At 45.4% G+C, this 26165-nt stretch overlaps 1 protein-coding gene across 1 annotated transcript in view; it reads left to right on the top strand.

Annotated features, from left to right (window-relative positions):
• Positions 1-26165, top strand: part of LOC138516999 (nucleophosmin-like) — a 419222-nt gene that overhangs the window by 98645 nt on the left and 294412 nt on the right. The window contains exons 7-8 of the mRNA XM_069632499.1: positions 19891-19923; positions 20286-20315. Of these exons, the coding sequence (XP_069488600.1) occupies positions 19891-19923; positions 20286-20315 (63 nt within the window). The remainder of the gene's footprint in view (positions 1-19890; positions 19924-20285; positions 20316-26165) is intronic.

The following is a 26165-nucleotide window of genomic DNA, read 5'->3' as shown; positions in this document are numbered from 1 at the left end:
TAAACTTATTTAGCTCCTCGTTTAATGTGAATAGTGTTGCTGGAGTAGGAGATGTGGTGTAGGCTGCCTCTGTTTCTTTAATTTGGGTTTCGGTTAGGGCCAGTTGGGAACATATGGCCTTTAGTGTGCCGTGTACTTTGGAGATCAGATGACCTCTAAGCCACACCTTAAAGGCCTCCCAGATTGTGTGATTCGATTCTACTGTGTCTTTGTTGCGGTCGAAGAACTCCTGCACTTTTATGTGGAGTGGTTCATGTACTGAGGAGTCTCGTAGGAGATCTGGGGGCATCCTCCATAAGCGGTGTTCGGGATTGGGTGCGCCAATCTGGATTTCGAGGATCACTGGAGAGTGGTCTGAGAGTGTCCTGGGTAGTATCGTGCATTCCTTTAATTGCGCCGTACACTGTGTGGAACAGAGCTTGTAGTCTATCCTGGAGCTCGTCCCATGGACATATGAATGGAATGTGTAGTCTCTGGTGGTGGGATGCATTCCCCTCCAGACGTCTGCCAGTGGGACCGTGTTCATGGCCTGTTTTATGGTAAGTGCTGCTTTGGTATTTGCTCGGCCCGTGGATGTCTTATTGAGGGCGGGATCAAATATGGTATTGAAGTCACCTCCCCATATTATTAATGATTGTTCTGCGGGGGACATGAGGTTTACAATCCGTTGATAGAATTCCGGGGTATCTGTGTTGGGGCCATACGTGTTTATTAGTTCCTGCCCTTGAAGTGTGCCCCAAAGTATGACAAATCTACCGTCTGCATCTATCTTGGAATTATGGACTAGAAGTCCCAATCTGTGGTGTATTAGGGTCAGGACCCTCGCGATTGAGTCGAGTAATTTGTAGCAAATACCTGCGTACCCCATGAGCAACCAAGAGTTATTAGTTTGTTCCCTGGAATGTGTCTCTTGTAATAGTAGGATGTCTATTTTACGCTATTTCTTTCCTGGTTTTGATTGGGTTAAGGAGTGCCCTTACATTCCGGATAGCAATCTGGTGCTTTTAGTTCTTTGGGTGAGATGCCATTATTGCCCTTCTGCGGCATGTACACTGATGTTGCTGTGCTGCGGAACTCTTTTTCCCCTCTTGCGGCGATGTCAGGTTTTGTGTGTTTTATATTCCAACTATCTGTAACCAGACCAATTTTTTGGTGGTGCGGTTTAACATAACTACCGCACTTTATTGTTGAACCCAGGCAACAGGCCTTTTTGTTCCCCCGACCCCCGCCCCCAACCCTCACCATCCCCCCCAAACGGGCAGTGTCTCCCAAACAAACATTTGTATCTTGCAGAAAAACTAGGAGTGAGGAGGCTGTGTGGCCCATCCTCGTCTCCGGGACTGTAATTTAGTGTTCATGCGGATAGGCACGGTGCCACATTATCTGCCAACTATAGTGGTGGGGTCAATGACTTGTTAGGGCCGGTAGTTGGAGGAGCGTTGGTCAGGTCCCTGTGGGTATCTCCGGTATGTGCCTTTCTATGTAGGTCATAGCTTCATCCAGTGAATCAAAGAATTGAGTCTTACCCGCATGTTGGATACAAAGCCTTGCCCGGACAATCATGGCATATATCGTTTTGCGGTCTCTCAGTGCTCTTTTCACTTGGCCAAAGGATCTTCGGACTGTGCACCCCCGTCGAAAAGTCTGGGTATATGTGAATCCGGTTGGATTCAAAGGAGAGGGGTCCTTGCTCGCGTGCCAGCTGGAGCACCAGACCTCGATCACGGTAATTGAGGAACCCTGCTATTGTTGTCCGTGGTGGTGCCCCTGGTTTGGGGGGGGGGGTAAGTGCTCTGCGCGCCCTCTCAATAAGGAACTGCTTGGAGAACTGTGCATCTGGGAATAAGGAGTGGAGCATGTCTTCCAGGAATTGTTACATGGGGATATTGGGTTTGCGCTCTGCCACCCCGACCACCCTAATGTTATTGCACCTCTAGCGGGATTCTAAGTCTTCACACTTATTCTGTAGTGTCTTGGCGTCTTTTTGGATTTTTTCCATGGATTGGCCCTGCATGGTAGCTGTGTCTTCCAGTGTGGAAATCCTGTTTTCAGCCTCAGTGACCCTGGAGTTGAGTTTCCTTATATCGGCACGGATGAAGGCTATATTTTCCCCTATATCGTCCACTTTGGTGTGATTGCCGCAAACCCTCTTTCCATAGCGTCCATGTATGGGGCCATTTCTTGTGTAGGGGGTTCTGGGGTGGGTGTTTTTGAGGTTTCTGCGGGGTCAATGTCTTGTTCTTGGCTTGAGGAGTTGGCAAAGCATCCATGGGGCCCCTTTTTTTTGTCCTTATTTTTGGCCCCTGCTAACATATTTGCAGGGGGTGGACTTCTTAAATGTGTTACTGCTGGATGTCTGATCGGTGAGGCTTGTATCTGATCGCAGTGGAGTGTTTGTCACAGCTTGTCGGTTCCACCTATATATGGCTAGGTAGCAGGGGTTAAGGATTAAGTGTTGTGTCTCGCCGGCAAGCAAGTTCTCCCCTCCTTAGTCCCTTGCCCAGCACTGGGTAATTTATGTTGCTGAGCTGATGTGATTACATCCAGTTTGTGGACAAGTGTTTATGCAGTTTACGAGGGAGAGGTACAGCTCCAAGTACAGCCAAAGAGAGGTGGTTCCTGGGCTATGGGGCTAGATGGGGCGTAGAGGAGGTCGTAGTGGGCCCCATGTATTGCCAAGATACATGTACTTTTTTAAAAAAAAAATTTTTTATTGATTTTATATTTTAGAAAACCAAACAGCACACAACACAATACGACTGTTACAGCATGTTGTCATCGAAGCACCATATTATATAACAGAAACACAAACCTCCCCCCACCCCCCATCAAGCCAGAGCCGGCTCCCCTGTATCATCAGTCTGGCACCGTCGGGTGGAGCATTGTCTATATGCCCATCATCCGAAGTCTCAGATTCGTCAAAACCTTGTTGCGGTTTGGTCATAGAGGCCACCAGTTGTCGCCAGGCCAGCAAGGGCCCTATCTCCTCCTCGCCCCCTCTAGTGACCGCTTCAAACCATACCACGGATTCCGCCTCCGCCCACCTCAAGAGGTCCGCCCACCATAGTTCCACTCTCGGCCTGCTGGCCGCTTTCCAGTTCATAGCAATCCTGCGTTTGGCCAGAACATATGCCAGGTCCCTCATCTTGCTCATGTGCCTCGAGTGTCTGGGCCTGGGGAAGATCACAAGCATACACGACCAAGCCGATCCCACGTCCAACACCACTCCCCCACCAGCAAGCTTCATCTTAACCTCCCCCCAAAATCTGCACACTTCCGGACAGGCCCAAAACATGTGTAGCAACCCTGCTTCCACCTCCCCGCACCTGGGGCATTTCTGAGTGATCGAGCCTCCAAACCTTGCAATCTTCTGGGGAGTCAAGTAGGCCCTGTGAGTAATATACAGCTGGAGTTGTTGGAGTCGTGCGTTTCGGGACACCTTTTTGTGGTACCTCAGGACCCTCTCCCACTGACCCTCTGTCATAGATCCACCCACCTCCTCCTCCCAGCCAAGATACATGTACTTTGAGTTCTGGGGTTCGTTGTTCTCAGAGTCCCTCCTAGGTGACAGGGAGCGGGCCATGGGGAACCGTGGGCCCGCTTTCACCCGGCACCAGGTTGAGGACCAGAGTTGCTGGTTTCCCGCCCGAGGCAGCGGGTTGTTGTGGCGGTGTCCTGCGTAGGCGAGGCTGTCTCTCCCCAAGGTTTACCCAGCCCCAGGGAGCGGGCAGGCAGAGGGTGAAGAGCTGGGCAGCGGGGGTCCGCAGCTGGTGTCCTCGAGGTGGCTCACTGGTGCAGCGTCGGGACGCGAGGGGCCATGGGCTCAGACGCCGCTCAGCCCTGTGGGCCCACCCCCGCCCAGCTGCAAGACTGGGAAGGGAGCAGAAGATCGCAGCGGGCCAGGTCCAGAGGAGGATCAGGAGGTGCTGGGTGGCGGAGCACCGGGGGGCGCTCAGACCCGGGCTCCGGTCTGTGTGGGTCTGCGCGATCACCTGCACCCTTAACGCTTGCAGGGGCTTTGTGCACCCCCAGCCGCAGTTAGCGCTGGAAAGGAAGGAGTCTCTCTGCCGCAGGTGCGCTTCACACAAGGGTTCTCGGTCAGGCGGCAAATAAAATGAGGATTCCTGGGGCTTCGGTGGCATCGATTTCCGGTCCTGGATATGGCGCGAAGACGCCAAGCCTTTGGGTGGAGATGCGCCCGCCTCCAGACGGTATATCTCCACGACGGGTGGGCGGATTTTTTAGACACCCTCCACGGTCTTTGTTTTTTGTTGCAACGCGGTCTATCCGCAGGATTTTCTGTTTCAGGAGCTTGCTGGTCCTGGAGCTCTGGGGTTAGGCGGCCATCTTGTTCGGCGCGTCACAGCGCCCCCTCGACTAAGCCAAAGTTAATGGGCAAAAGTCTTGGATGGGATAAAGCACTTCTGGTAAGTAAATGGAACAAGTTCTTAGGAGTCTTTGGTGAAAAGAAGAATCTTTTTTTTTATTTTTTTTAATTTAATTTGGATGGTTGAGAAAATCAACCTTTCAAATTTACAAAAGATAAAACATTTCAACTCAATTCAGCATTAGTAGATATAATATAATTCAATTCATTTTACACATACAATCATCAACAGTTAAAACAATTGCGCAATTTTTAAATCACGTTAGGTAACTCAAGAATTGCATTTATTTGAAATAAGTATAGCCAAGCAATAGGTGTGACAAGTATAACCTAGTTGTGTTTTATGATTAGCAAGATGTTTGAGGAAAAATCGCGTCCAAAAAATGGACAATTGTAATTTTTATAGCTAGGCTAGGTGAGGAAAATAATCGAGGCCAGATGTCAACTACAAGGAGGTTATTCAAATCATCAAAGAAATTACCAAATAGAAGTTTTCGTAAGGGAGTGAGGTAAGAGCAATGAACAAAACAGTGCTCCAAGGTTTCTCTTTGGTTTGATATTCTACAGAAGCGACAAATATTTTCTTCTTGTGTAATTAATTTCCTTCTCGCTAGAACATCTAAAGTTGGCCTTAGATTTAATCGAAAATTAAGTAGTTTATTACGGAAAATGGACGAGGGAAATTTAAGCAGATAGTCCGCAGTACTCCTATAAGGCTTGTGGCCGAATGTTCTGCGATCAAAGTCCTTATATCGCAAACAATTAGATTGATTGCTACACCAATCATATTGCAAAAGTTTGATTTTGGCTCGATTTTGGTTGATTAACAATGTGTTAAGATTTACTGAAGCATCCGCCATAGCATCTAAAGTAAAATTACACCAGCTCTTAGTAAAAGCGGATTGTTGAGACAATAAATGAGAAGCCACTTTACCAAGGATATCTGGCTGAGTAAAAGATGGCAAGCATTTTCGCAGGAAGGCACAACATTTCCAAATAACATATGAAAACATCGATACAGACCCCAGCTCAAACCGAATTAGAGGAAGAGGGGTACTGTTCGGAAGATGTAATACTTGTTTCCAAAAAGAGGCCTCTAAGTTGTTCCATAATGATACATTTTTCATAGGTAAAGATTCTGCTCCAGAAGTAAGCATTGGGATAACTTTTTGCTGATTAAAAAATGAGAACAGGTTTTATTGGAAATTTGCCAAACCTTCCTAACAGGATTTTAGCTTGTGAGATTAAGGAACAAAGTTTACCACGTAGATTTAGTTCGTGGTCAAGACTGGTGACAGATGTTGAGATTAATCGGCCTAGATATTTATATTGTACAACATTGTCCAACACTACATTGTCTATTCTCCAACTAAAAGGTTTAATCTTCACAGTCGGGTACGCTTTAAAGATGAGTGTTTGGGTTTTAGTTGTGTTAATCTCGAGTTGATTATACTTTACGTAGATATCTAGGCCATTTAATAATTTTTGTAGGCCAATTGGAGTCTTTGAATGCGATTTTATGAGTGCCCAAAGAGGGAGCATCACTCTGGATGTTATTCAGGGTTATTCCGAGATCGTAGATAAATAAATATTATCGAAGCTAGAATACAGCCCTGTTCGAGACCTCTGAGTATAAAAGTTTGACGTGAGGGCGCCCGCCATGGTCAATCTAACTTGCATTGATGTATTAGTGTGAAGCAAAACAATAAAGAATGATGGACACTGATATTCGACTAGTTTGTTGTACAAAAGCAGATGATCTATTGAGTCAAAAGCGACTCTGTAGTCCACAAAAGCTAAATACAGATTTTGCTTCCTAGCGGCATAGTCAGCCTGGAGCATGTGTAAAGATATAATGTTGGGTATAGTGCCTATGCCAGCAACGCAACCTGCTTGATTGGGGTCGTTAAGATGGATTTAAGATGGCAATTTTCTCAACTCTCTAAGAATAATACGACAATTTTTTAACTGGCGCGTCCAATAGCGCAATTGGCCTGTAGCTCGATGGATCTTTTCTATCACCTTTTTTATAAATAGGCACAATAATCGAGTGAGTCCATGTAGGTGGTAAGGTTTGAGTTTTAATAACCATAGTGAAAATACTGAACAAAATTTTTGACCAAATTACGGGATGAGCTTTGAACATTCTGTTAGACCATCCGGGCCACATGCTCCAGACTTACTAGCGTTATTAATAAATAATAGAATATCTTCTAAATCAAAGTCTAAATGGAAGTTGTGCGGACGGTTAGCTGTTTCTAAAGCGAATCTTCCGTCAGGGATTTTATAGAGGTTGGTGAAATGGGCTATCCATTTATGTTCAGACACTTCGTTTGTTTGAGCAACAACTTGATTACCAGTTGCGGCTCCATTAAGTAGCGACCACGTTCTAGTAACATTTTTACTGGAAATGGTGTTAAGCATCAGTTGGCCATTAACTTGATAGAGCTTCGCACGATGATACTTAAGCCAGTTTTTGTATTTAGTTTTGATATTAGTCAAATATTTTATCCTTTTTTCCATGGGCAGGGACATTGCTTCACGTTTTTGTTTCCTAAATGCCTTTTTCCGAAGATGTAACTCCATATCAAACACATGCAATTTGGGAATTTTTTTTCCATAAGTAGAACCTGAAGTGTTTGTAGTGGTACGAAACACTTGCATCATATCTGAATATACTATAGTATTGGGTTTGTCATTGGCACATGCTCTAATGGAATTATAATTGATACGAGAATAAAAATTATTCAGAGACTCTGCTGACCATCAGAGTCTATTCCCTGTGTTATGTACAGTCGGAGATCCTTGAGGTAGTTTATCTCGAATTTGAGGTAGATTGCCGTGATGTGACCATTTAGCTGTCAGTTGATTATGATCACTCAAGGCAGAAGGTACAATCTTAAATTCAACAAAATCAGCAAAGAAACTGACATTAGTATAGACATAATCTATGATAGAAAAGGTGTTTCTCCGCTGCCAAGTGGGGCCAGCGGGAAGATCCGTTGAAAAGGCACCATTAAGCCTTTGTAAATTGTGGTGATTGACGAATTGAAGCCATTTTCTCACTCTATTCGAGCTATTTTTGGAATTAGGAGAGATGCAGTTGAGATTTAAATCACCAGCAATCAAAACTTTTTGCACTTCAGTATTCATAGTTATCATATTGAGAGCGTCGCCTAAGTCTCTTAAAAAGCATTCGTCAGTGATTCCCACCGGATTCCAATATACGTTTATGATAGCCTGGATATTGGAACCAATGTGTAACCGAACCAGTGAGTATGGGTTGGGAGAGGCCCATGAAGTTTTAGCAGGAACAATTAGATCCACATGATTATCACAGATGGGGCTAGACGTGAGCCAAGTCTCTTGCAGCATTACAAGATGAAATGTGTTTAGAGTACTATTATTATTATTCAATAAATGGGGGATTCGGTTAAAGATAGTTAATGTTTACCATATTGGTGAGCTTTGCTTTGCTGCCCACTCTCAGACTTGAATGAGGTTTTACACATGTTTGTAGTGGTCAGCTTGGTGTTTAAGGGATATAGCGCCAATTCATTCTTTATATCAGTATCTACTGATAGGTTGAAGCCTAGGTCAAAAAGTTGTCTTTTAGCTGACCAGATGATGTTCTGTATAGGTCTGGAATTCAGCCAAATTCTAACAACATGGAATACAGACGGATTAGAAAATTCCACTAGTTCGATGTCCTCAGAACTAATATACTCTAATTCAGGAATGTCTGAGAAACTGGACATTAATGACTTGCGATTCAGGGCATACTGCACAATAGGTTTTGGTCGACACGATAGAATCAAAGCATGATTCGCCAGTCGTTTTGATTAACAAATTTTGGAAGTGAGTTTTTAGAATTTGGGAAGGAAGAAGTTGATTCGTTTTTTGGAACTTCTTGTAAAGCAACTTGCACTAGCTTAAGGATTTCAGGGGTAAGTTTCGCCAATATTGAGCAATTATTTTCATCTGCGGGTTCTTGTTTTCCAAAAAGACAAGAAGGTTGCGTGGGTTGGAGATCTAGAACAGGACATGATTGATGTGCTGTTGATAAACTCACAACTGGAATTGGAGCAACTTGGGTTTTGGGTATTCAAGTGAGTATTGGTTTAGAGGTAATGACTTCCGACAGTCTATTTCCTGTATTTTTAGGATGGCACTGTTGGTCCATATAGACATCTATGGCTCGTCTGATTTCTTCACGATGGAAGTCAGCGATCGACTGAGTTGAAGCCTTTTCTGCCAATCTACCAGCGCTTTTTGCCACTGCAGGTGCAGCTGAGGGAGTTACACTAAGAGATTTATAAACATCCGCTTCCTCAATCAAGGCATCTAAAGGGGCATAGGGCGGAATCACTTTAAGGGTGGTCTTAATATCAGAAACTACACGTCGTTTTGCAAGTTGAGTATATTTTTTTATCACTGCTGCTGCTGCTGACTGGAAATTCACTGGAGGGAGGTGAAGGTGTTTCAGAAAGTTTTTTGTTGCTGAAGGTTGAGTATTCTTGGGCAGTTGCAAACTTTTCTGCTTCTTAGTTGCCGTTTCAACAGCTTCAGAGGTAATATTTCTCTGTTTTTTAGCAAAAATTGTAAACAGAGTTTTAGATGACAAGGGTATTATATTAGAAGTGGATTTATTACAGCACGAGATTGGAGCTGCGTCGTTAGGTGAAGAAAGAAGTGGCTTAATAATACCTAGAAATTGTGGAAGAGCAGAACTTAATACAGAAGACCCATCCGTAGAAAGTGTCACAGGAGATGGGTTTGTGTTTGAGACAGATTTGGGTACAAAAATTGGTGCAGTCTGTTTAAGTACCAATACTGATGGTAAAGGACCCACATTCTTATGCTGTAAAAGTGTACTCACATCAAGTTGCCATGCTAGAATTTTGTCAAATTGTAAGGTTTGAGCTTGCAATTTATCATTTAAGGATTCGTATAATTTTACAAAAGAATGTAATGCTGTATTCATAGTGGTGAGATTTGTGATAATTAAATTTGCACTGGCATCTGAAGGTCTCTCATGCTGTGGCACCACTGGAGGAGTGTGGACGACGGGGAGTAGGGGCAAGATATGATACTGCAATAGCTGAACAATTTAAATCATCTTCTGAAAACAAAACTGGTGTATATGAATAATTTTGGGGTAAGGCATCAGGAAGGAAGTGCTCAGAGATGCTTGATTTACTAATGCTCAAATCTATTATTGCCGCATGAGAGCGAGGGGTACATTTAGAGTTGTTTAAGGCCTCGACCGGAGCAGTAGCTGGCATATTATTTAGAAAAGCACTATCAGATACTGAATTATTAGCAGAGGAAAGTCGCTGGAGAGGTTTAGTACAGTCCTCAGTAGTTTTTTTTTATATGAGAATTCGCATCAGCATGCAGAGGCAGCGAATTTACTTTTGCGGTCTGAGGAGAATAGGGCACTGTTTGGGGGGAATTGTCAAGTCGACGAACTACTGCTGCAGGGGAGGAAAGAGGCACTTGTCTGACCAGGAGATTGCTAAAGAAGTGACGGATATCAGCAGCGGCTGTCCTCCCAAATCCAGCTTTTTTGCTCCGGGCTTCCTTGTCAATCACCGGTGTCGAGCAGTACGCGGTATGTTGTTGCGCGCGCCTAATAGTCAAAACAGAGTTCAAGGAAGGCTTGAACCCACCTGGAATTAGGGAGGGCAGCATGCCCGTTTTCAATGATGGAAATCTGGCTTGCATTAGAAGATGTGTTAGCACTATTACAGACAGACAGACTTATGAATCAAAAACTCAGACAGCGCCACTCAAAAGCTTCAAATGTCTCAAAAAGTCCAATAAATACTTTCGGAACAAAGTGCAAGACTCGCAGAATGATGCCAAAAGTTAATATGACGTCCAGTCACTGGGTAAGGGAACGCCCGACAGCTTAGGGAGCTGCCTGAGTCCGACCCTCCCCCCTTACCCCAGTGACGATCCAGATGTGAGACAGGTATAAATGTGATGCACCCCCAATCTGAAGTACTCACAGGACAGGTACAGAACACAGCATAACAGCTCAACAGCATCTCCAGCCCTTACTGCCTCCAGGGCTTAACGCCGCAAGGATGGCTGTGCAGTTCTTTTCAATGGATGCGTGACACATGATGCGTCACGTGACAAAGTGAAGCTCTGCCCCTTGAGGAAGCGAGCGAGCGGCCAGCAGCAAGAGCAAAGCTCGCAGTGCTGCGGGTAGAAGCACGTGTAGTAAGCTCAAGTCCCAAAAACAGTTTCCAACCAGCAACAGATAGCAAAAGAAGAATCAAATGTAGGGCCACAAGCTGATTAGACTTGTGAGTTGTGGAAGTTACAAACACTTCTACAGTAAGAGGTAAGTTCTCTTAGACTTGTTTTACAGTACCTTGGTAAAGAAGAAAAGATGCAGATGATGACTTCTGTTACTGTGCAGCTCTCCAGGTCTCACTGTTCCTGGGCCTCAGTCATGGGGACAAGAGGGAGGACATCGGGGGACTCCTGCACTGGGAATACCAAAACATGCAACCGGCAAACTTCACTTTCAGTGGCTGTTTGGCGTTTCAGCTACCACAAATAGCAACAACGTTGTTCCTGGCTGTCAAGGTGGACTGCCCTTGCTGAGGCAGTCCTCTGCTGAGAGGGCTCAGTCTTGGTCAGTCCTGCTTCGTGGGAGTCCGGAGGATCTTCCAAAAGCTTTAGGCCAACTTAAAAGTAACGTACACAATCTGGTGTCCCACTCCCTGGCTATAAGGTTTCCTGCAGCAACTCTGAGGAAATTCAACCAGCTCCAAGATGGGTGTCCAGGTGGCTTACATTGACGTTGATTGGTCCCAACAACTCAAAGGGAGAAGTCGTCATTGCAGGGGCTTCTCTGTCGATGCGAACTTAGCAACTTGGCACTCCAGCAGGGCTTCACCGGGCAAACTAACGGTCCAGGAGTTGCAGCAGACTTCTTCTTCAAGCTCTTCTTCGGTTCTTTCGTCCAGTGGCCGACTCTGCCTTCCAAGCTAAGAGACTCTCCTTTTATTCAGTTCTCTCCCATTCATTCTAGCCTAGCTGTCACTCACCCAGCGGGGTGGCTGTCCTTGCCGGACAGTCAGCCAGTCAATAACCAAATAGTGCATTTGGGTCTCCTAGGAGACTACGCACAGGGAGTTTCGGGCACCTCCCTCATTTCCTGCCTACCCCAGACACACTGGAGCCAGAGGCGGGTTTCACTCAGAAACCCAGCCAAAGGCCAAATGAACAAAGAACCAAACCTGGCTTGAAGGACCTTTCCACAAAGACATGCCTTTCCACAAAGACATGGCGAAAAACAAAGACGGGGGACCATTTTGTCAAAGATGGCTCTGTGCCATTTTGGAAAAGATGGCTTCCGTGGTTAGCGTTACCGGAGTTGCGAACAGCCACAGTAAATGCAAATCATGGTAGTTCAGAACGAAACCACTGCCAGCAGCCATTCTGTGAGGAAAGAGTAACATAAAAATGTTACATGAGCATTTAGACACAGGGGATACTAAGTAACCCCTCCAGCACCCTATTATAAGATGGGTTGTGCTGGGTCTAGCAAGTATACTGCTAAGTAAAGTCGATTTCAATTTACTGTTCTGGGAAACAGTAGCTGAAGGTGCTGTGACACCATGTAAAAGATGATGCCTATGGAGTTTGTTAGACTCCACAACCAAAAGTAACGCAGAGGTAAAATTCACATTAAAATACATGAGTGGGGGAAAAAGGGTCTCGCTCTCTCAAGGTAAAAAAAAATCAAGTCCTCAGAATCCAGCAAAGTTGCTGGGGGTCTCGAAGGTGGAGGGAATACGCACATATTTTAGTATTCTCCCTAACACTCATCAGCCATTTCCGGCACCCATGCTACTTAACATAGTGCTAGCCTTTGTAGGAATATACTGTAGTTTAATGTTTCACAATTTTGTTACTTATGGACATTTTATGTATAAGCACATTTTTCTGTCATGCTCTCCATACTTCACTCATTATGCTCCTATTTTTATCTGGTTTTGTAATCCCCTCTTCTTAGTCTGCATAGGCAGACTGATCAGCCACTTTGTGTGCTCTGCCAGAGTTATGACTCAGTGACGCAACACTGCATGCTCTGCGATCCATTTTAGTGCAGGCCAAATTTCTCTTGGCAGAGAGCTTGCCTGTACCGTGCTTTTTAACATTTACCAATATATTCAGTTAATAGTTATTTGCAACTTATATTTATGATATGGCATTTATAATGCACCCATACACAAGTGTTTCAAGGCACAACGAGGCAAGAGACTGGGAACCGAGGGAAGATCAGATACAACGATCTTACTAGGCCAGGTGACATTGAGATCACAAATGGGGAGGGGGGGTGTCAGTGTGAGGGGGAGGGGCTGTGCAGTACACAAGATAAACAGTAAAATAAATAAGAACAATAAGCGGCCAGCTGGTGGCAAGTGTAGTGCAGACATCAGGTGTCCAGTGCTGGTAGGGGGCTGTAGGGATACAGAAACGCCCCCCCGAGTGCCAGGGTGGCAATGCAGGTGTGCAACTGGCATTGAGAGGACCTTAACCAGAGAAGAGGATAGCCAGGTGACCAGTGCAGTTTCAGTTTCGGCCAAGAGTTCAGCAGGGGAGAGGAGGAGAGAAAGCAGAAGCCAAGAGGAAGGTCTTGAGGTGCTTTTGGAACCGGAGATGGTTCTCCACAAGTTTCAGAGAGGCAGGGAGGCTGCTCCAGAGGAGGCCCCAGCCGGAGAAAGAGAACTACCACCAACTCGTTGCTTGTGGAAGCGACTTACCCTGAGGGAGTTGGAGGTAGATGAACGAAGGGCTCGAGGCAGAAGATATTTAGGAAGAGAGAGTTGAAGGTATTGAGGCCCCAGAAGGCCTTGTGGACAATGCAGAGTGTTTTAAACTCAATCGTCGCAGCCACTGGGAGCCAGTGCAGAGATTTCAGTCCTGGAGAGATCTGATACCTGGGCTTGACGCCAAGGACAAGTCTTGCAGTCCTGTTTTGGATGAGTTGCAGAGGGCGGAGAGTAGAGGCAGGCAGATTTAGAAAGAGGCTGTTGCAGTAGTCCATACAAGAGCGAACCAAAGCTCTGGAGAAAGTGAGCTTCTGGGGCACGGAGAGGAAAGGAAGAATACCTCGGAGGAGGTGCAGATGGTAGTGTGACTTCTTAGAGACGTCAGAGATGGAGGAGAGAAGGAGAGTGTGGAGTCGAAGATGACCGAGAGGTTTTTGGCCTCATGGTGGGAACCGGAAAAGGGCCAAGAGAGGTAGGCCAGTGTGACCGGAAAGGAGGGAGCATGTGTGCCTATGAGGAGAATCTCAGTCTTACTGGCATTAAGGCAGAGATCATTGTTTCCACTCCTAGATAGCCGACAGTCTGAGATGTGAGAAGAGGGGGCTGAAGCGAGCCTGAAAATGAGCTGTCATCCGCATAGCACTGAAAGTTGGGGCAGAGAGCGGCAATGCAGTGGGCAATAATAATTGCCTTCTCTTAGTGCCCTTCTTCCCCATGGTCTTTTGTAGTGCCTAGAAACAGTCAACGGACGTCTTGCCTAATTCTAAAGTGCTTGGGAATGAAGGAAGGCGCTAGCCCCTTCCCAACAGAACCCAGTCCTCACTCCTCTAAATCCACCACATAAACCCTCCTCCTCTCTGGAAACTTCTTCTGGCCCCTGAAAAACCTCCCATGTCACTGGGAGTATATCCATCCGTCCACCCATGTACCATATTTGATTCAAATTGTCCCTGTTGTTCTCAGCTTATCTTGGAAAACTTGTAGTGAATTAGCTTTGCTTCAATTGTCTGCATCTCTGCTGCCCTTTCCCTGTCTTTCTCCTGCCTCCTTTTACAATGGTGCATGATATGCATTGCAGGATCATCCACTTTCATGGTCCTAGCTATGATAGAATTAATGTCTGGTGTGTCAGGAAACATGGCTCGTACAGCTGCCGACACGTTTGCCCTGCAATTATTAAAGGGTGAACCATCATGGTTGCTTGTGTCTAGCTGTAGCCCTTGATATCTTGCTTTCCTAAACATTTCATCTGCTTGCTCTCCTATAAGGGCGGCAAGCACATTTTTCATATCTCATGTCCTTCATAATGCCAGCCGTCTGTTTCCAATGCATAAATCCACCTCCCTACCCCTGCAGTGAGCGAGGGTAGTGACTTGTGAGATTATTCTGCTCCATATATGGCCAATAGACATATGGTGCTCTACCCAACCCTTTCTGTAGTAATGGAAACTGTCTTCCCCTTTTGTTGGGGTTTTCCTTGTTATCCCTTTGCACTTCATCACTGCTACACAACCTCCATAGCTGTCTTAAGACCTCATGCTGTAATTTCCCTAACAGCTGCCTCTGGTGCTGAGGCACCCGGTTCTAAATCCGATTCCCATTCCTCTTCATCTTCCTCCAGTACATTTCTTACTTTTTCTGACTACACTGAATTGTAACCCACACTACCATGGTGCACTGTTTCTGGGACTAATGTCTCCAAGAACGTACCTTCCTGGGCAAAATCCACTTCAAGGTCTGTTATATCCTTTCTACTTTAAAAATGAACTGTATCAACCTCCACTGATGCAATCCTACTACTACTGCTGTCTGCCACCCTTTCCCTGCTCCTGTCTTCCTCGTTGCCTTTTGTGCTAACTCTCCCTCTGCCTGCTGCAGTGTTTCCTCCCAAGCTTCTGCACGCTTGGCTCTCCACTTCCATTTTTAGTATTTCTTTTATCCTAGCCGCTGTTGGTATTGTATGCTTTCTCCTCACATCTACTGGAGTGGAGGGCCGAGGAGATGGTGGCAAATACTGGGGATTAGTATAACCCGCAGCGGGGGATAAGGTGAAGCTCCATATCGTGACACCGCGGTAGGGAGTCTCTGTGCCCTCCTGCATCTGCCCTACTTCCCTAGCCTTACCTGTCTCCCCGAGCATCCTCCACAATTCCTAAATGCTCTGTCTTTCCTCTCTGTAGTACAGTAGGGGAAGATCTCTTCTCACTACTTTTACTACCTAAAAATAATAAACTAAGAAAAAAAAAGGAAGGAAAAAAGACTTACAACATGAATCAATTCATCCTACTGTCGCACCCAAAAGTCAAATCTCACTTTCTTTTTATTTCAATAAACTTCCTGACGCCCTCAAAATATTTAACACATCTCAGACTCCACACCCCTCTTGTACAATCCAAAGAAATTCATTTTCCCCCAACCCACTCCTCGTAAGAATGCACTCATGTGAAAATTAAATGTTCTCCAAAGATCCCTCCAGTGCTGCCCTTTCAAACAAACTGCATGACTGGACTGCGGCACATGCAGCTGACTGAGCAGTCTGGTCTTCAATTAGATTGGTGCTTGCTGGCCATTTCTTTGCTGTGCACAGAAAACCTGATCACTTGGAAGAGCCGCAGTCGAGAGAGTAGTAGGACAACCAACAGTGGAAAGCCTCGACATCACATCAGCCGGTCACCAAAAGTAAGGAAGTGACTCCAAGATCCTGGGTAAACAAATGCACTTTTGCTAGAAAAGCAAGTTTATTGTATGCTCCTGATCGGAAGGGACCCTTCCTTGGAGCTGAAAACGGACCTGGTTCTCTCCGACTGACAAGGTTGTAGCTTATATGCACAATTTAGACAATTTACATAATCCCAACTATTCTGTTAGAAAGTGATCTCCCAAACCCCCATTGGCTAACTCTTAATACAAAGTAATGTAATCCCCCTAGCTCCAAAACCCCATTGGATACGTTCAGAAAGTACAACCTTTTTAACATGTTATCATCTTTTCATAGTCCGTCATGATGTGCTCCACATAATTCATTTATCATTCATGAATAACTGTTTATTATTCAGACCATGTGACAAATCCATTAACCCAGATGCTGATTGTGCAAGGCTTTCCATAAACACTTTAAGGCAAGGGGAGGGAGAGACATGAATGAAGTACTCCTTTAAAGCAGCAGTAAAATCCTGGACTTCCCAGGTGCTTTGGTGTTACATATTTTCCCTGCATTCTTTCACATATTTGTAACTGCCATCTCCTGTCCTACAGCCTTTGGCATGCATTCTACTTATTTCCTTGAAAGCCCATAAACCATCAGCTCTCAATTTAACCCTCTGTGTAACTGGACCTTTCTGGTCATCTGTAAAAACAAGCCTTTGTGCTACCATGGAAATTACACTTTTCATGCAAGAACCCAATCTAACAAATGGCTTTCCATTCTTGCCTTCAGCCTTTGTGATGTCATCTCAACTGCCCATATGCAGTTCGCTTCCTACCCACTTCTATGACCTATGTCCTCCAGCTCTCCAAAATAGGCAAAAAGCTATGTCTGTGAATCCAGGGTCTCTGCAGCCTACTAAGATTCCAAATAGTTATTCTGTGATGTCTCCCTGTACCCACAGTGAACCCCATATTTCCCAGTGCCCTAAATGTCTACAATCTAAACCATTGTCGAATTCCCACGTTAGTTTCCCCTTCAATGAACTCCTCTATCGCATGCATAAGCTCCCCACTCTGTACTTCTCAGCGCTATAAATTGTACATGGCACGATACATTGGATCTGTGCTACTGCTATTCATGTTGTTGCCTACTGTCACTCTAAAAGGTATTCAACTAAAACACAAAGTAACACTCATTTCAATTCTTCTAACTACACATTTATTTGCAACATCGCCTCTAGCCCAGCCGCATCATGTCTATTACAATTTACGTATTGTGAACCTCTTTCCCGTGTTGGGACCTAAAACGTCTACCCCAACATTGGTCTGTTTATTCCCATACCCACCTCCTATCCTACCAGTATGTTGGTCTATTTGTCTCGTGTCTATTCCCATCCCGATCGCATATCCTTACAGTGTGTTGGTCTGTTTGTCTTGTGTCTATTCCTGCTCTCCACCTCCTATCCTTCTAGTTTGTTGTCTCTGGTTGTCTCTGGTTGTCTCATCTCTATTCCAATCTGTGATGCTGGAAATGCATTGGAGGGACATGGCCTCCCGGTCCTTGTCCTGTAGTCCTTTTTCATTTGTGTTCTGTATTGTTTTCTGCCCAAGAGTCCATGTGGGACTCCTGGCAGTGCAGCTCTTCCTCTTTCTGGTTTGGTGTACAGACCCATGGGATACCCTTGTGGCACCCATGGGTGGGGGTACTGCCCTGTGCCCCTAGTGTATGTTTTTGGGCACCTTTGTGTGGCCCACTGAGTAGGATATGGGCTGGTGGCCGCTCCATTCGATAGGTGCTCTGAGTATCCAGGCCCTGCTATTCAAATCAGTTGCTTCCCGATCGGAAACAAGATGGCCCCTGTGGCCTCTTGCTTTCTATTGCCTGTTACCTTGTTTTCCCAAAGTCCTGGGAAGCCCTGACTCTGTCCCTTCCCCCTGACTGGCTGTTGGGTGGAAGTTCCATATAAGGTGTTGTTGTGAAGTCCAGGCCAGACTGGCTGGAGCCTTCCCTGTGACTGTATGTTGTGGGTGGGACCTGGGTGAATGGCGTGTGTGACCATTATGCACTCCTTGTTGTGGATGTCTGGTTTCTGGTGTTTAACACAATGACTGAGACGGCCCTGACCAAAACTGGTATGAATGCAGTGTGTAGTGTTGAATGGCTGGCTACTTGTCCCAATATACATTCCTTGTTGTGAGTGTTTGAGAGGGAGGAGAATGGCTTGAATGCACGGTATGCCTGATTGGCTGGCTGACTGCTGAATGCCCTTCTGAGTGATTGGTTGCCTGAGTGTGACCCAGCAGAATGAAAGAGATCAACTAGTGTATCTGGGGGCCTCTCACTGCTAGAGTTCGTTCAGAAGCTGGAGTTGAAACTAACATTGAAACTGAAGCTGAATCTCAAGCTGAGCCAGAAGGTTGACTGCTGTCTCCCTTCGACAAAATCCGAAAGCTGTCAAGACCGTTCCAAGAGAGGACCTGGTTAGGCACCCTCTTCCCGTGCTTTGAGGGACCATCGAGCACCGCTAACCTTCGCCGAAGCTCCCTGGAAGTCAGACCCTCGAAAGGATGGCGACTGCCGAGGAGAACTAAGATGAGCACTTGACATTCCGTCCACCGTCAGGTTTGCATAACCGCTGGAGGCCCGACGAAGCCGTGTTGCCCTGAAGAGGGGGACCGCTTGACGCCGTGCCACAGACGACTGGAGCTGCATGCTCCTTTGCCTAAGACTTTTGATTCACAGAAACGCGCTCATCCGCACCGCCGCCCCCCTTATCCCGCCGGAGAAGGCCAGGCCGTCGACACTCCGAGGAGCATCCGCCAGTGGGTTTCCCACCACCCAAAGACTGTAGAGACGCAGGATAACTCGACGCCCTTGCTGGGCCACAGTTCTTCACATACTCTTTGTGGTCCTGAACTATCGATATCGAGGTGCCCTGCGCGCCTCTTCCTTGCAAGACGTCTTCGCTTCGTCGTCGACTAGCACCACTGGGACCGAAGCTGCCGCCTCAACGCCGAGTTCACTTTCTTCGAGGGATCTCGACGATCCGTGGCTCCTGCTTTAAAGGGAGCCGCTCAAGAAGGATCCGTTGACGACTCGTCGTTGAACTCTGCTATTCCAGGTACATTGGGGTGGTAGAAACATTGTAGAAGGAAATAAGACTAATTGAACAATATAAGGACTGGGCTTGTGATATATCTTTATTTTACAGATTGCCCAGGTGTGGGGGGCGGAAGGGGATCTCCACACAGACATGTGTCTAGGTAAGAGGGCAAGTATTCTGCCAATTGTTCTAACCAACTGCTTTCCTCCTATGTCTATTGTTGGTTACCCTATTATGTGATTTGTGTGACATTTAACCAGAGTACAGTTGATGCACTTTAATGAAATCTGATAATTGTCGTACCATACTGTATTTATTTGCCATTTTAGATTAACTGGGCACAAAGTGAGTTATTGTGATTGTGTATATAACCTTGAACCCTAATTATATAAAGACTGTGTTTTAACTGATACAGTGTGTGGACATTTGTGGGTGCTTGGGGGCTACACTGTATTTAAGAACCAGCCTGCATCACCTCCTGAGAAGCTAAGCCATGATTGCTCGTCCATTGCTACCAACAATAGAAAATCTTGGCTGGGGTCCTCTGTGCCTCTCCTCTACCATATAGAGAGCAGGAGTACAGACACACCCCTCCAGTCTTTACACCATCCCCACCTCCTATCCTTCCAGTTTGTTGGTCGGTCTCTATTTCCGCTTCCCCACAATGTTGCTCTCATCTTTATCCTCCACTTATTGCTGTCTGATAATCCTATGAAGGGGGCACCACTACTCTGGAGATTGGCACAGTATCAAAGCTCAGTAACGGAACATATGCCTGATCATTCTGGATTGTCTTGTTTCAGTAAAACTCTCATGAGACCTGAAACAGCTGTTCATCTTCTTGTAGAAATCTTCCACTTTTTGCTCTGTGTTTTGGATTTTCTCAATGATGTATTCCTTTTCTTATCACTAAATCTTTTTTTTTTCTTCCCCTCCTTTTCCTGTTTTGTGTTAGATCAGACATCTATGAAGTGGAAGTGCCCATCTTGTAAGTAAAGCGCAGACTTCTAGAATGTTTTTTTTTTCATGGAATGTCCTGTTCCCATGTAATCTATTTTGGCAATGGGTTGTGTTGTGTTTTTAATTAATGATGGGTGTCCCTGCACAGGGCATCCAATATTTCTGAAAATGTGTGACTGTGATTTGTAAGCGAAGATGTTGTGTCCAATGCTTTACTGACCATTGCCAATGTTTGCCACTCGGCATTGTTTATCACAGTTGTTTCTTTTCAGTTAGACCCCAGTTGATGTGGTTGTTTTCTTTTTATTTCCTGTTTGATGGTTCGAATTCCATGACACTGAATCTTGATTTGATCTGTTCTTTATTTCCCTTATTCTCTTTTTCTCTTAGACCAGCAGAGATAATCGATTTGACAGTCACGTAAGTCAACTTTTTAAAATGTATAAGACCCTGTTAATTTTAGTAGCAACTTGCTATGCATTCGTGTGGTGCAGCCGGTACTATTGGATGTGCTCCAGGAAAGGCAATGCCCTGTAGAATTAAATACTACATAAAATATAATTTGATGTTTTTGTTAGGGTGTTTTTTCCTTATCCCTTGTCTTGGGCACGAGGGTTCTACCCAGAACTAGGCAACCGGGTAACCCTCCGGTCCAGAAGACAGCATTTCCAGGAGTTGAGAAGTATGGTTAAGAGAATGGAATATATATTTCTGAGGCTTGTGGAATGTGCTTAGATCACATGCTTTGCATAGGCCGACATCTAGTGGAAGCAGCGTAGTATTACAGTTGTTGTTTTCGAAATTCAAAAAGGGCCATCAACAGGGCCTGCTAGTAATACTATCCCTAGTGCGACTTCCACTGTACCAATGGTCCTTCATGCATCGAGATCCCTCAGGTTGTTTTTTTCCGCCATTGTAGACGGACACTATTTCACAGAGTTCTGATTTCGGCATAACGCCATTGATTTATTGAATTAGAGTTCATTACTCTTCCTATCCTTTATATCTTGCTTTCACCGACTATCGATAACTTCTCTGTCAGTGGTAAAGAAGACTGTCGAAGAATCCCATGGATGAATCCTTCTGCATTGGAGGGCCGCTTCGGCCCACACAGTAGGGAGAGAGAGGGGATGTTGGGCAGAAACCTGTGCAGTTCCCTTAGGGACCACTGCAAAAGGCTTAGGACTACAGGTGTTGGCAGTAAACCCAATTGGTAGCAGTCTGTACCACCCAGATTTACCTGGTAGCTGTGGCTGAGCAGCCAGACTTCTCTCAAGAAGAGTTTGTTTGTTTGTTTGTTTATTTTATTTATATTGCGCACCAGACCCTTAGGTTACCGGGCGCAGCAACAAGTATATGCGAAGCTTACAATGTTACAATGTTATATAAATGAATTTACAATATTACACCATATTTCACAAATTACAAGAATGTACAGATAAAGAGTTGCCGTATTTTCATGAATGTACAGTTAACAATATGCAGGATTAGCAGTAATAAACATAATGGTTGATGTCACGTCAGGGTGCATTAGGTAGGACTACACTTGTGAGTGTTCGGGTGTTAAGTCGTTGTTGGCGATAATGTGTTTGATAAGGTTCCTTCTGAAATGGGGGAAGGGTTGGTCAGCTCTTAGGTTAGGTGGCAGGGCGTTCCACAGGTTAGCAGCTTTCACAGGGAAGCAGACGCCACCAATTTTGGCAAGTCTGAATCTAGGTACTGCCAAACAATTGGAGTTGGCGAGTCTCATGGGTCTATTAGAAGTTTTTCTTTTTATTTTGTCCATCAAGTAGCTGGGAGCAGCATTATTTAAGGCCTTATGGGTTAATGAGATCATTTTTAGCTGGATTTTATTCTCAGTAGAGAGCCATTTATGTTGCCGCCTAGTCGAGGAGATATGCTCCCTCTTTTTTATTCCTAATGCAGCTCTGAGAGCATTATTTTGTAGAGTTTGAAGTCTTAGGGTAGTAGCTTTATTGGCGCTACTGTATAGGGCATTACAGTAGTCGAGTCGGGAAAGAATTAAGGCTCTAGCCAGGATTAGGCAGCTGGTATTGGACAGGAAGGGCTTGCCTGCTCTGATCAATTTACAGGTGTAAGCAGTGGTGGCGGCTAGGGAGTTTACCTGTTTAGTGAGGGACAGGGTAGAGTCGAGATAAAAACCAAGTGTTTTTACTTCCCTCGAGACTTTAATGGCATTTCCGTCTATGCTGAAGGCTGAGTAATCCGGGCCCAATTTGTTAATATTGGCTTGTGTGCCCAGAATGATCAACTCTGTCTTATCATCATTCAGGCAAAGACCGTGAGTGGCCATCCATGCCTGAATGATGAGATACACTCTATTCACCAACTCCTCATCCTCGCTGTGATCCCCAGAAAGTGGGAAGAGAATCTGTGTATCATCTGCATAGTTAGTGTAGGTGATACCGAGATTGTCCAGATCATCGAACAGAGGTTTGGTGAATATATTGTAAAGGGTCGGAGAGACGCAGGATCCCTGAGGGACTCCACAAGTAATGGGTATAGGGTCAGCTGCTGCCGAAGGGGAAAAGACTCTCATAGTTCTCTCACTCAGAAAGGATTCTATCCAACTGATAGCTTGGGTGGAGAAGTGAGCGGCAACGTCCAGGTGTTTGCAGAGGACTTTGTGGTCCACAAGATCAAACGCAGCTGAGAGATCTAGTAGGAGGAGGAGGGCTGTCTTACCCTGATCTCTCAGTTCGTCTATTTGGGCCTTTAAGTCAATCAGGGCTGTTTCCGTTCCGTGTAGTGGGCGGAAGCCAGATTGTCTAGATCCTAGTAGTTTGTGCTGTTCAAGGTAGTTTTGAATCTGTATATAGGCCACTTTGTCCAGGATCTTTAGCAGAAACGGAACTGTGGTGATTGGGCGGTAATTGGTGGGGATGAGAGGATCTAAAGTTTGCTTTTTAAGCAACGGGAGCACCCAGGATTGTTTTAGGTTAGCTGGGATGATGCCTGTGGAGAAGGATGCATTGACAAGTTTGGAGATAAATGGTGATAGGTCTCTGGCAGGGTCTTTTATTAGCTGTGCTGGGCAGATGTCACCTTTGCAGTTGGATGGTTTGAGGGTGAGGATGATTTTTTCAATCTCAAGTGTGGAAGTTTTAGTGAAGGAAAATTTGGTATGTTGAGGCATGTGGATCGCCTTAGGTGGTGACAGTGTAGGGAGTTTAAGCGAGTCTTTTTTCAGTTGAATTTTGTTTTGGAGGGTAGTAATTTTATTAGTTAGAGCATATTGGATGTCAGAACACCAGGTCTGATCTTTAGTGCAAGTGTCTGGTATGGCAATAGGTGACTCAAGTTCCTTTAGGATGGAGAAGAGTTCCTTCATACTTGATTTGGAGTTAGCGATACGATCGTTGTATGAGTTTTTCTTAGCCAGACAGACTGCGTTTTTGTATTGACGGGAGATAGATATTAGGTTGGCCTTGTTCTCAGCAGTTGCACATAATTTCCAGTTGGATTCATATTTTCTCTTGATGAGGCGTAAAGCCTTGAGTTCTGGCGTGAACCATTTATTTAGATGGGCTTTGGGTTTACTTGTGCGCATTTTAAGTGGGGCAATTTTGTCCAAAGTATCAGTCATAATTTTGTTATACTCGTGAACTAAAGTGCCGGGGTCTAAATTGTCAGGCAAGGCGTTTAAGGTTGGAAGAATAGCGGGTATGACATTATCTATTGTCATATTCTTTTTGTTTCTTGTGGGGCATGAGAGTGCCATGGGGACGACTGTAGAGGATGGTTGGGAGGTTAGGAGGTCAAAGGACACTGAGTGGTCAGACCATGATAAAGCCGAGATAGAGGAGATGACTGTAGTACAGTTAGAGTCAGCGACCCAGTCTAATATTCTACCTTTCGTATGGGTAGGGTTGTTAACTTTTTGGGAGAAGCCGAGGGAGTTAATAGCTTGGGCGATGGTCGCGGCATGCACATCTGTTTTGTCATTAAATCCTAAGTTAAAATCCCCTAATACCAGCAATTGAGAGGTGGTTTTAGCATTGAGGGTTAGTAACTTGTGTAGATCCTCTTCGAAGATCCCAAGCGGGCCTGGAGGTCTATAGATTAGGTGAATGGTTAGGGATTGATTATTATTTATAAGGAGTTTAGCAGTGAGGGCTTCACAGGATTGTAGCGTTAGTGCAGGGGCTAGTCTTAGTGAGAGGCTTGATTTAGAGATAATGGCAATTCCGCCTCCGCGGGTGCCCTCTCGGTCTTGTCTACATATAGTGTAGCCGTCAGGTATGGCTAACATGAGTGACGGGCCTGCTGCCTGGTGTAGCCAAGTTTCAGTTATAGCAATGAAGTCCAGGTTATTCTCAGTGATTAGATCAGCTATCTCAAGGGCATGTGCAACTAGTGACCTGGCATTGAGAAGTGCTCCTTTATAGGAATGGTCCTTAGTTTCCTCTTTGGTAAGTGTAGGATTAGGAGTGTTTTTAGCACTGGATTTAGTCTTGGGCATAGATATTTGGGTGAGCGTTGAAGCTCGGGTGTGGTTGGAAGCGTAGCCTGTATTGCCAATTTGATGTTTCATTACAGATTTTGTGGGAAGGAGGAGTCGTCTGGGTGTCTCATGGAGTTTGTTAAGTCTAGCGCGTAGTTTGCTATTTCTATCGTGGGTGGAGCTAGGCTTGGAAGTGTAAGCTAGAGGTTCTGACAGAGCTTGGTGTTTAGAGTCAGTGTATGCATGAGTGTTAGTAATAATATCTGGTGATATATGTGATAGAGGTGCATGTGAATATAGTGGGGTCTCTGTGTAGCTGCCCAGCTTGCTAGTAGCAGGAAGTGTAGCAATAGCCATGATGCAGTAGAAGCTTAGTAGGCTGGACATTGTGCGTAACTAGTACTTAGTTTGGTGGGTAAGTGGTTTACAATACAATGGTCTCTGGGCGACCATAAGGCACTACACAATATCACAGTAGTCTCTGGGTGACCATAAGGCACTACACAGTAATACAATGGTCTCTGGGCGACCATAAGGCACTACACAGTATCACAGTGGTCTCTGGGTGACCATAAGGCACTACGCAATATCACAGTAGTCTCTGGGTGACCATAAGGCACTTCACAGTAATACAATGGTCGCTAGGTGACCGTGGTGCCGGTGCTATTATCAGATGACAGCATATTGCAAAGCAGGGCAAGAGCATGGTTGGTTGGCTATGGATTGTGCATTGGAATATTTTTTTGTTGCAGTTCAAGAGCACAACGGTGCATGTGGGACCTTGGACGTAGCAATGTTGGGAGGTGCTAGATCAGGGCTCTAGCTCGAAGGTTGGGAGTGGATTGTGGAGGGAGGGGGGCAGTATGCTTACCCTGTAGGTGGACGGCAAGGGGTCCTGGCTCTAGGCTCGACGGTGTAGACAGGCTGAAGACAGGCACAGTGCCTTTGTGGGTGCCTTCGTGGTGGGCCGGCTCCAAGCCTGCCGGCTTGTGGTTGGCTCCCAAGTAGGGGAGAGGAGCCAATCACGATGCTTGTAGGGCTGTGGGGCCGAGTGGAGTGTTGTGGCAGTGACGGTCGGCCATCTTTAAGTGGGGCAGACCTCGTGTCTCCCAATGGTTGCTAGATGCACTCCAAGTGCAGTAATGGGGCAAGACCTACGTGGATGTGGTCCCCTGGGCAATCAGGAGCGGCGCGGATATATTAATCAATAATCCGCCTCGAATTGCAGAAAAACGGCACGCTCGCGCTCCGAGTTGCGAGAATCATCTGGTGAGTGAGACAGTATATAGAGTATACACATTAGGTACCAAAATACAGTAGCACAAGCAAACACTGACCAGAGTTTTGGTATAAAAGTATATAATTATTTATTTAAAAACACACTTGTAAAAATACACTAACACTAATATGGCAAGCAAGTTCAAAACACAGTCGCTATCAATATATATACATCCCTGATTACTTATTGAACAAGTCTTAGTTAAAACGCCACTTATTTGCAGACAGAGGTGAGCGCTTAACCTAAGATGGCACTCCAATAAGTTAGTTAAAAAGGGAGGGAAAAGGCAGAATTAGAAAGCACACAATACCAACACTTTTAAAAGAACAACAGCAAGTCAGGAAAGGCAGAGTCTACTGTAGAGCAAGAAAGTTCATAGGCCAGGCCCACTCTTGGAGAGAGCAAGGCGGAATGTGTCCAAGATCACACAGTTGAATTATACTTTAAAAGTCTTTGCAGATAGTTCAAAAAGAGTTGGATCAGTTCAGAGAAAGTTAGTTAACAGGTCCCAGGTCACACCAGGATA

Source organism: Ambystoma mexicanum, chromosome 6q, assembly GCF_040938575.1.
Source record: "Ambystoma mexicanum isolate Mex_15411 chromosome 6q, UKY_AmexF1_1, whole genome shotgun sequence".
NCBI classification, from domain to species: domain Eukaryota; kingdom Metazoa; phylum Chordata; class Amphibia; order Caudata; family Ambystomatidae; genus Ambystoma; species Ambystoma mexicanum.
Note: the sequence above shows the minus strand (reverse complement) of the source record. Positions and strands in the feature narration are given on the sequence as shown.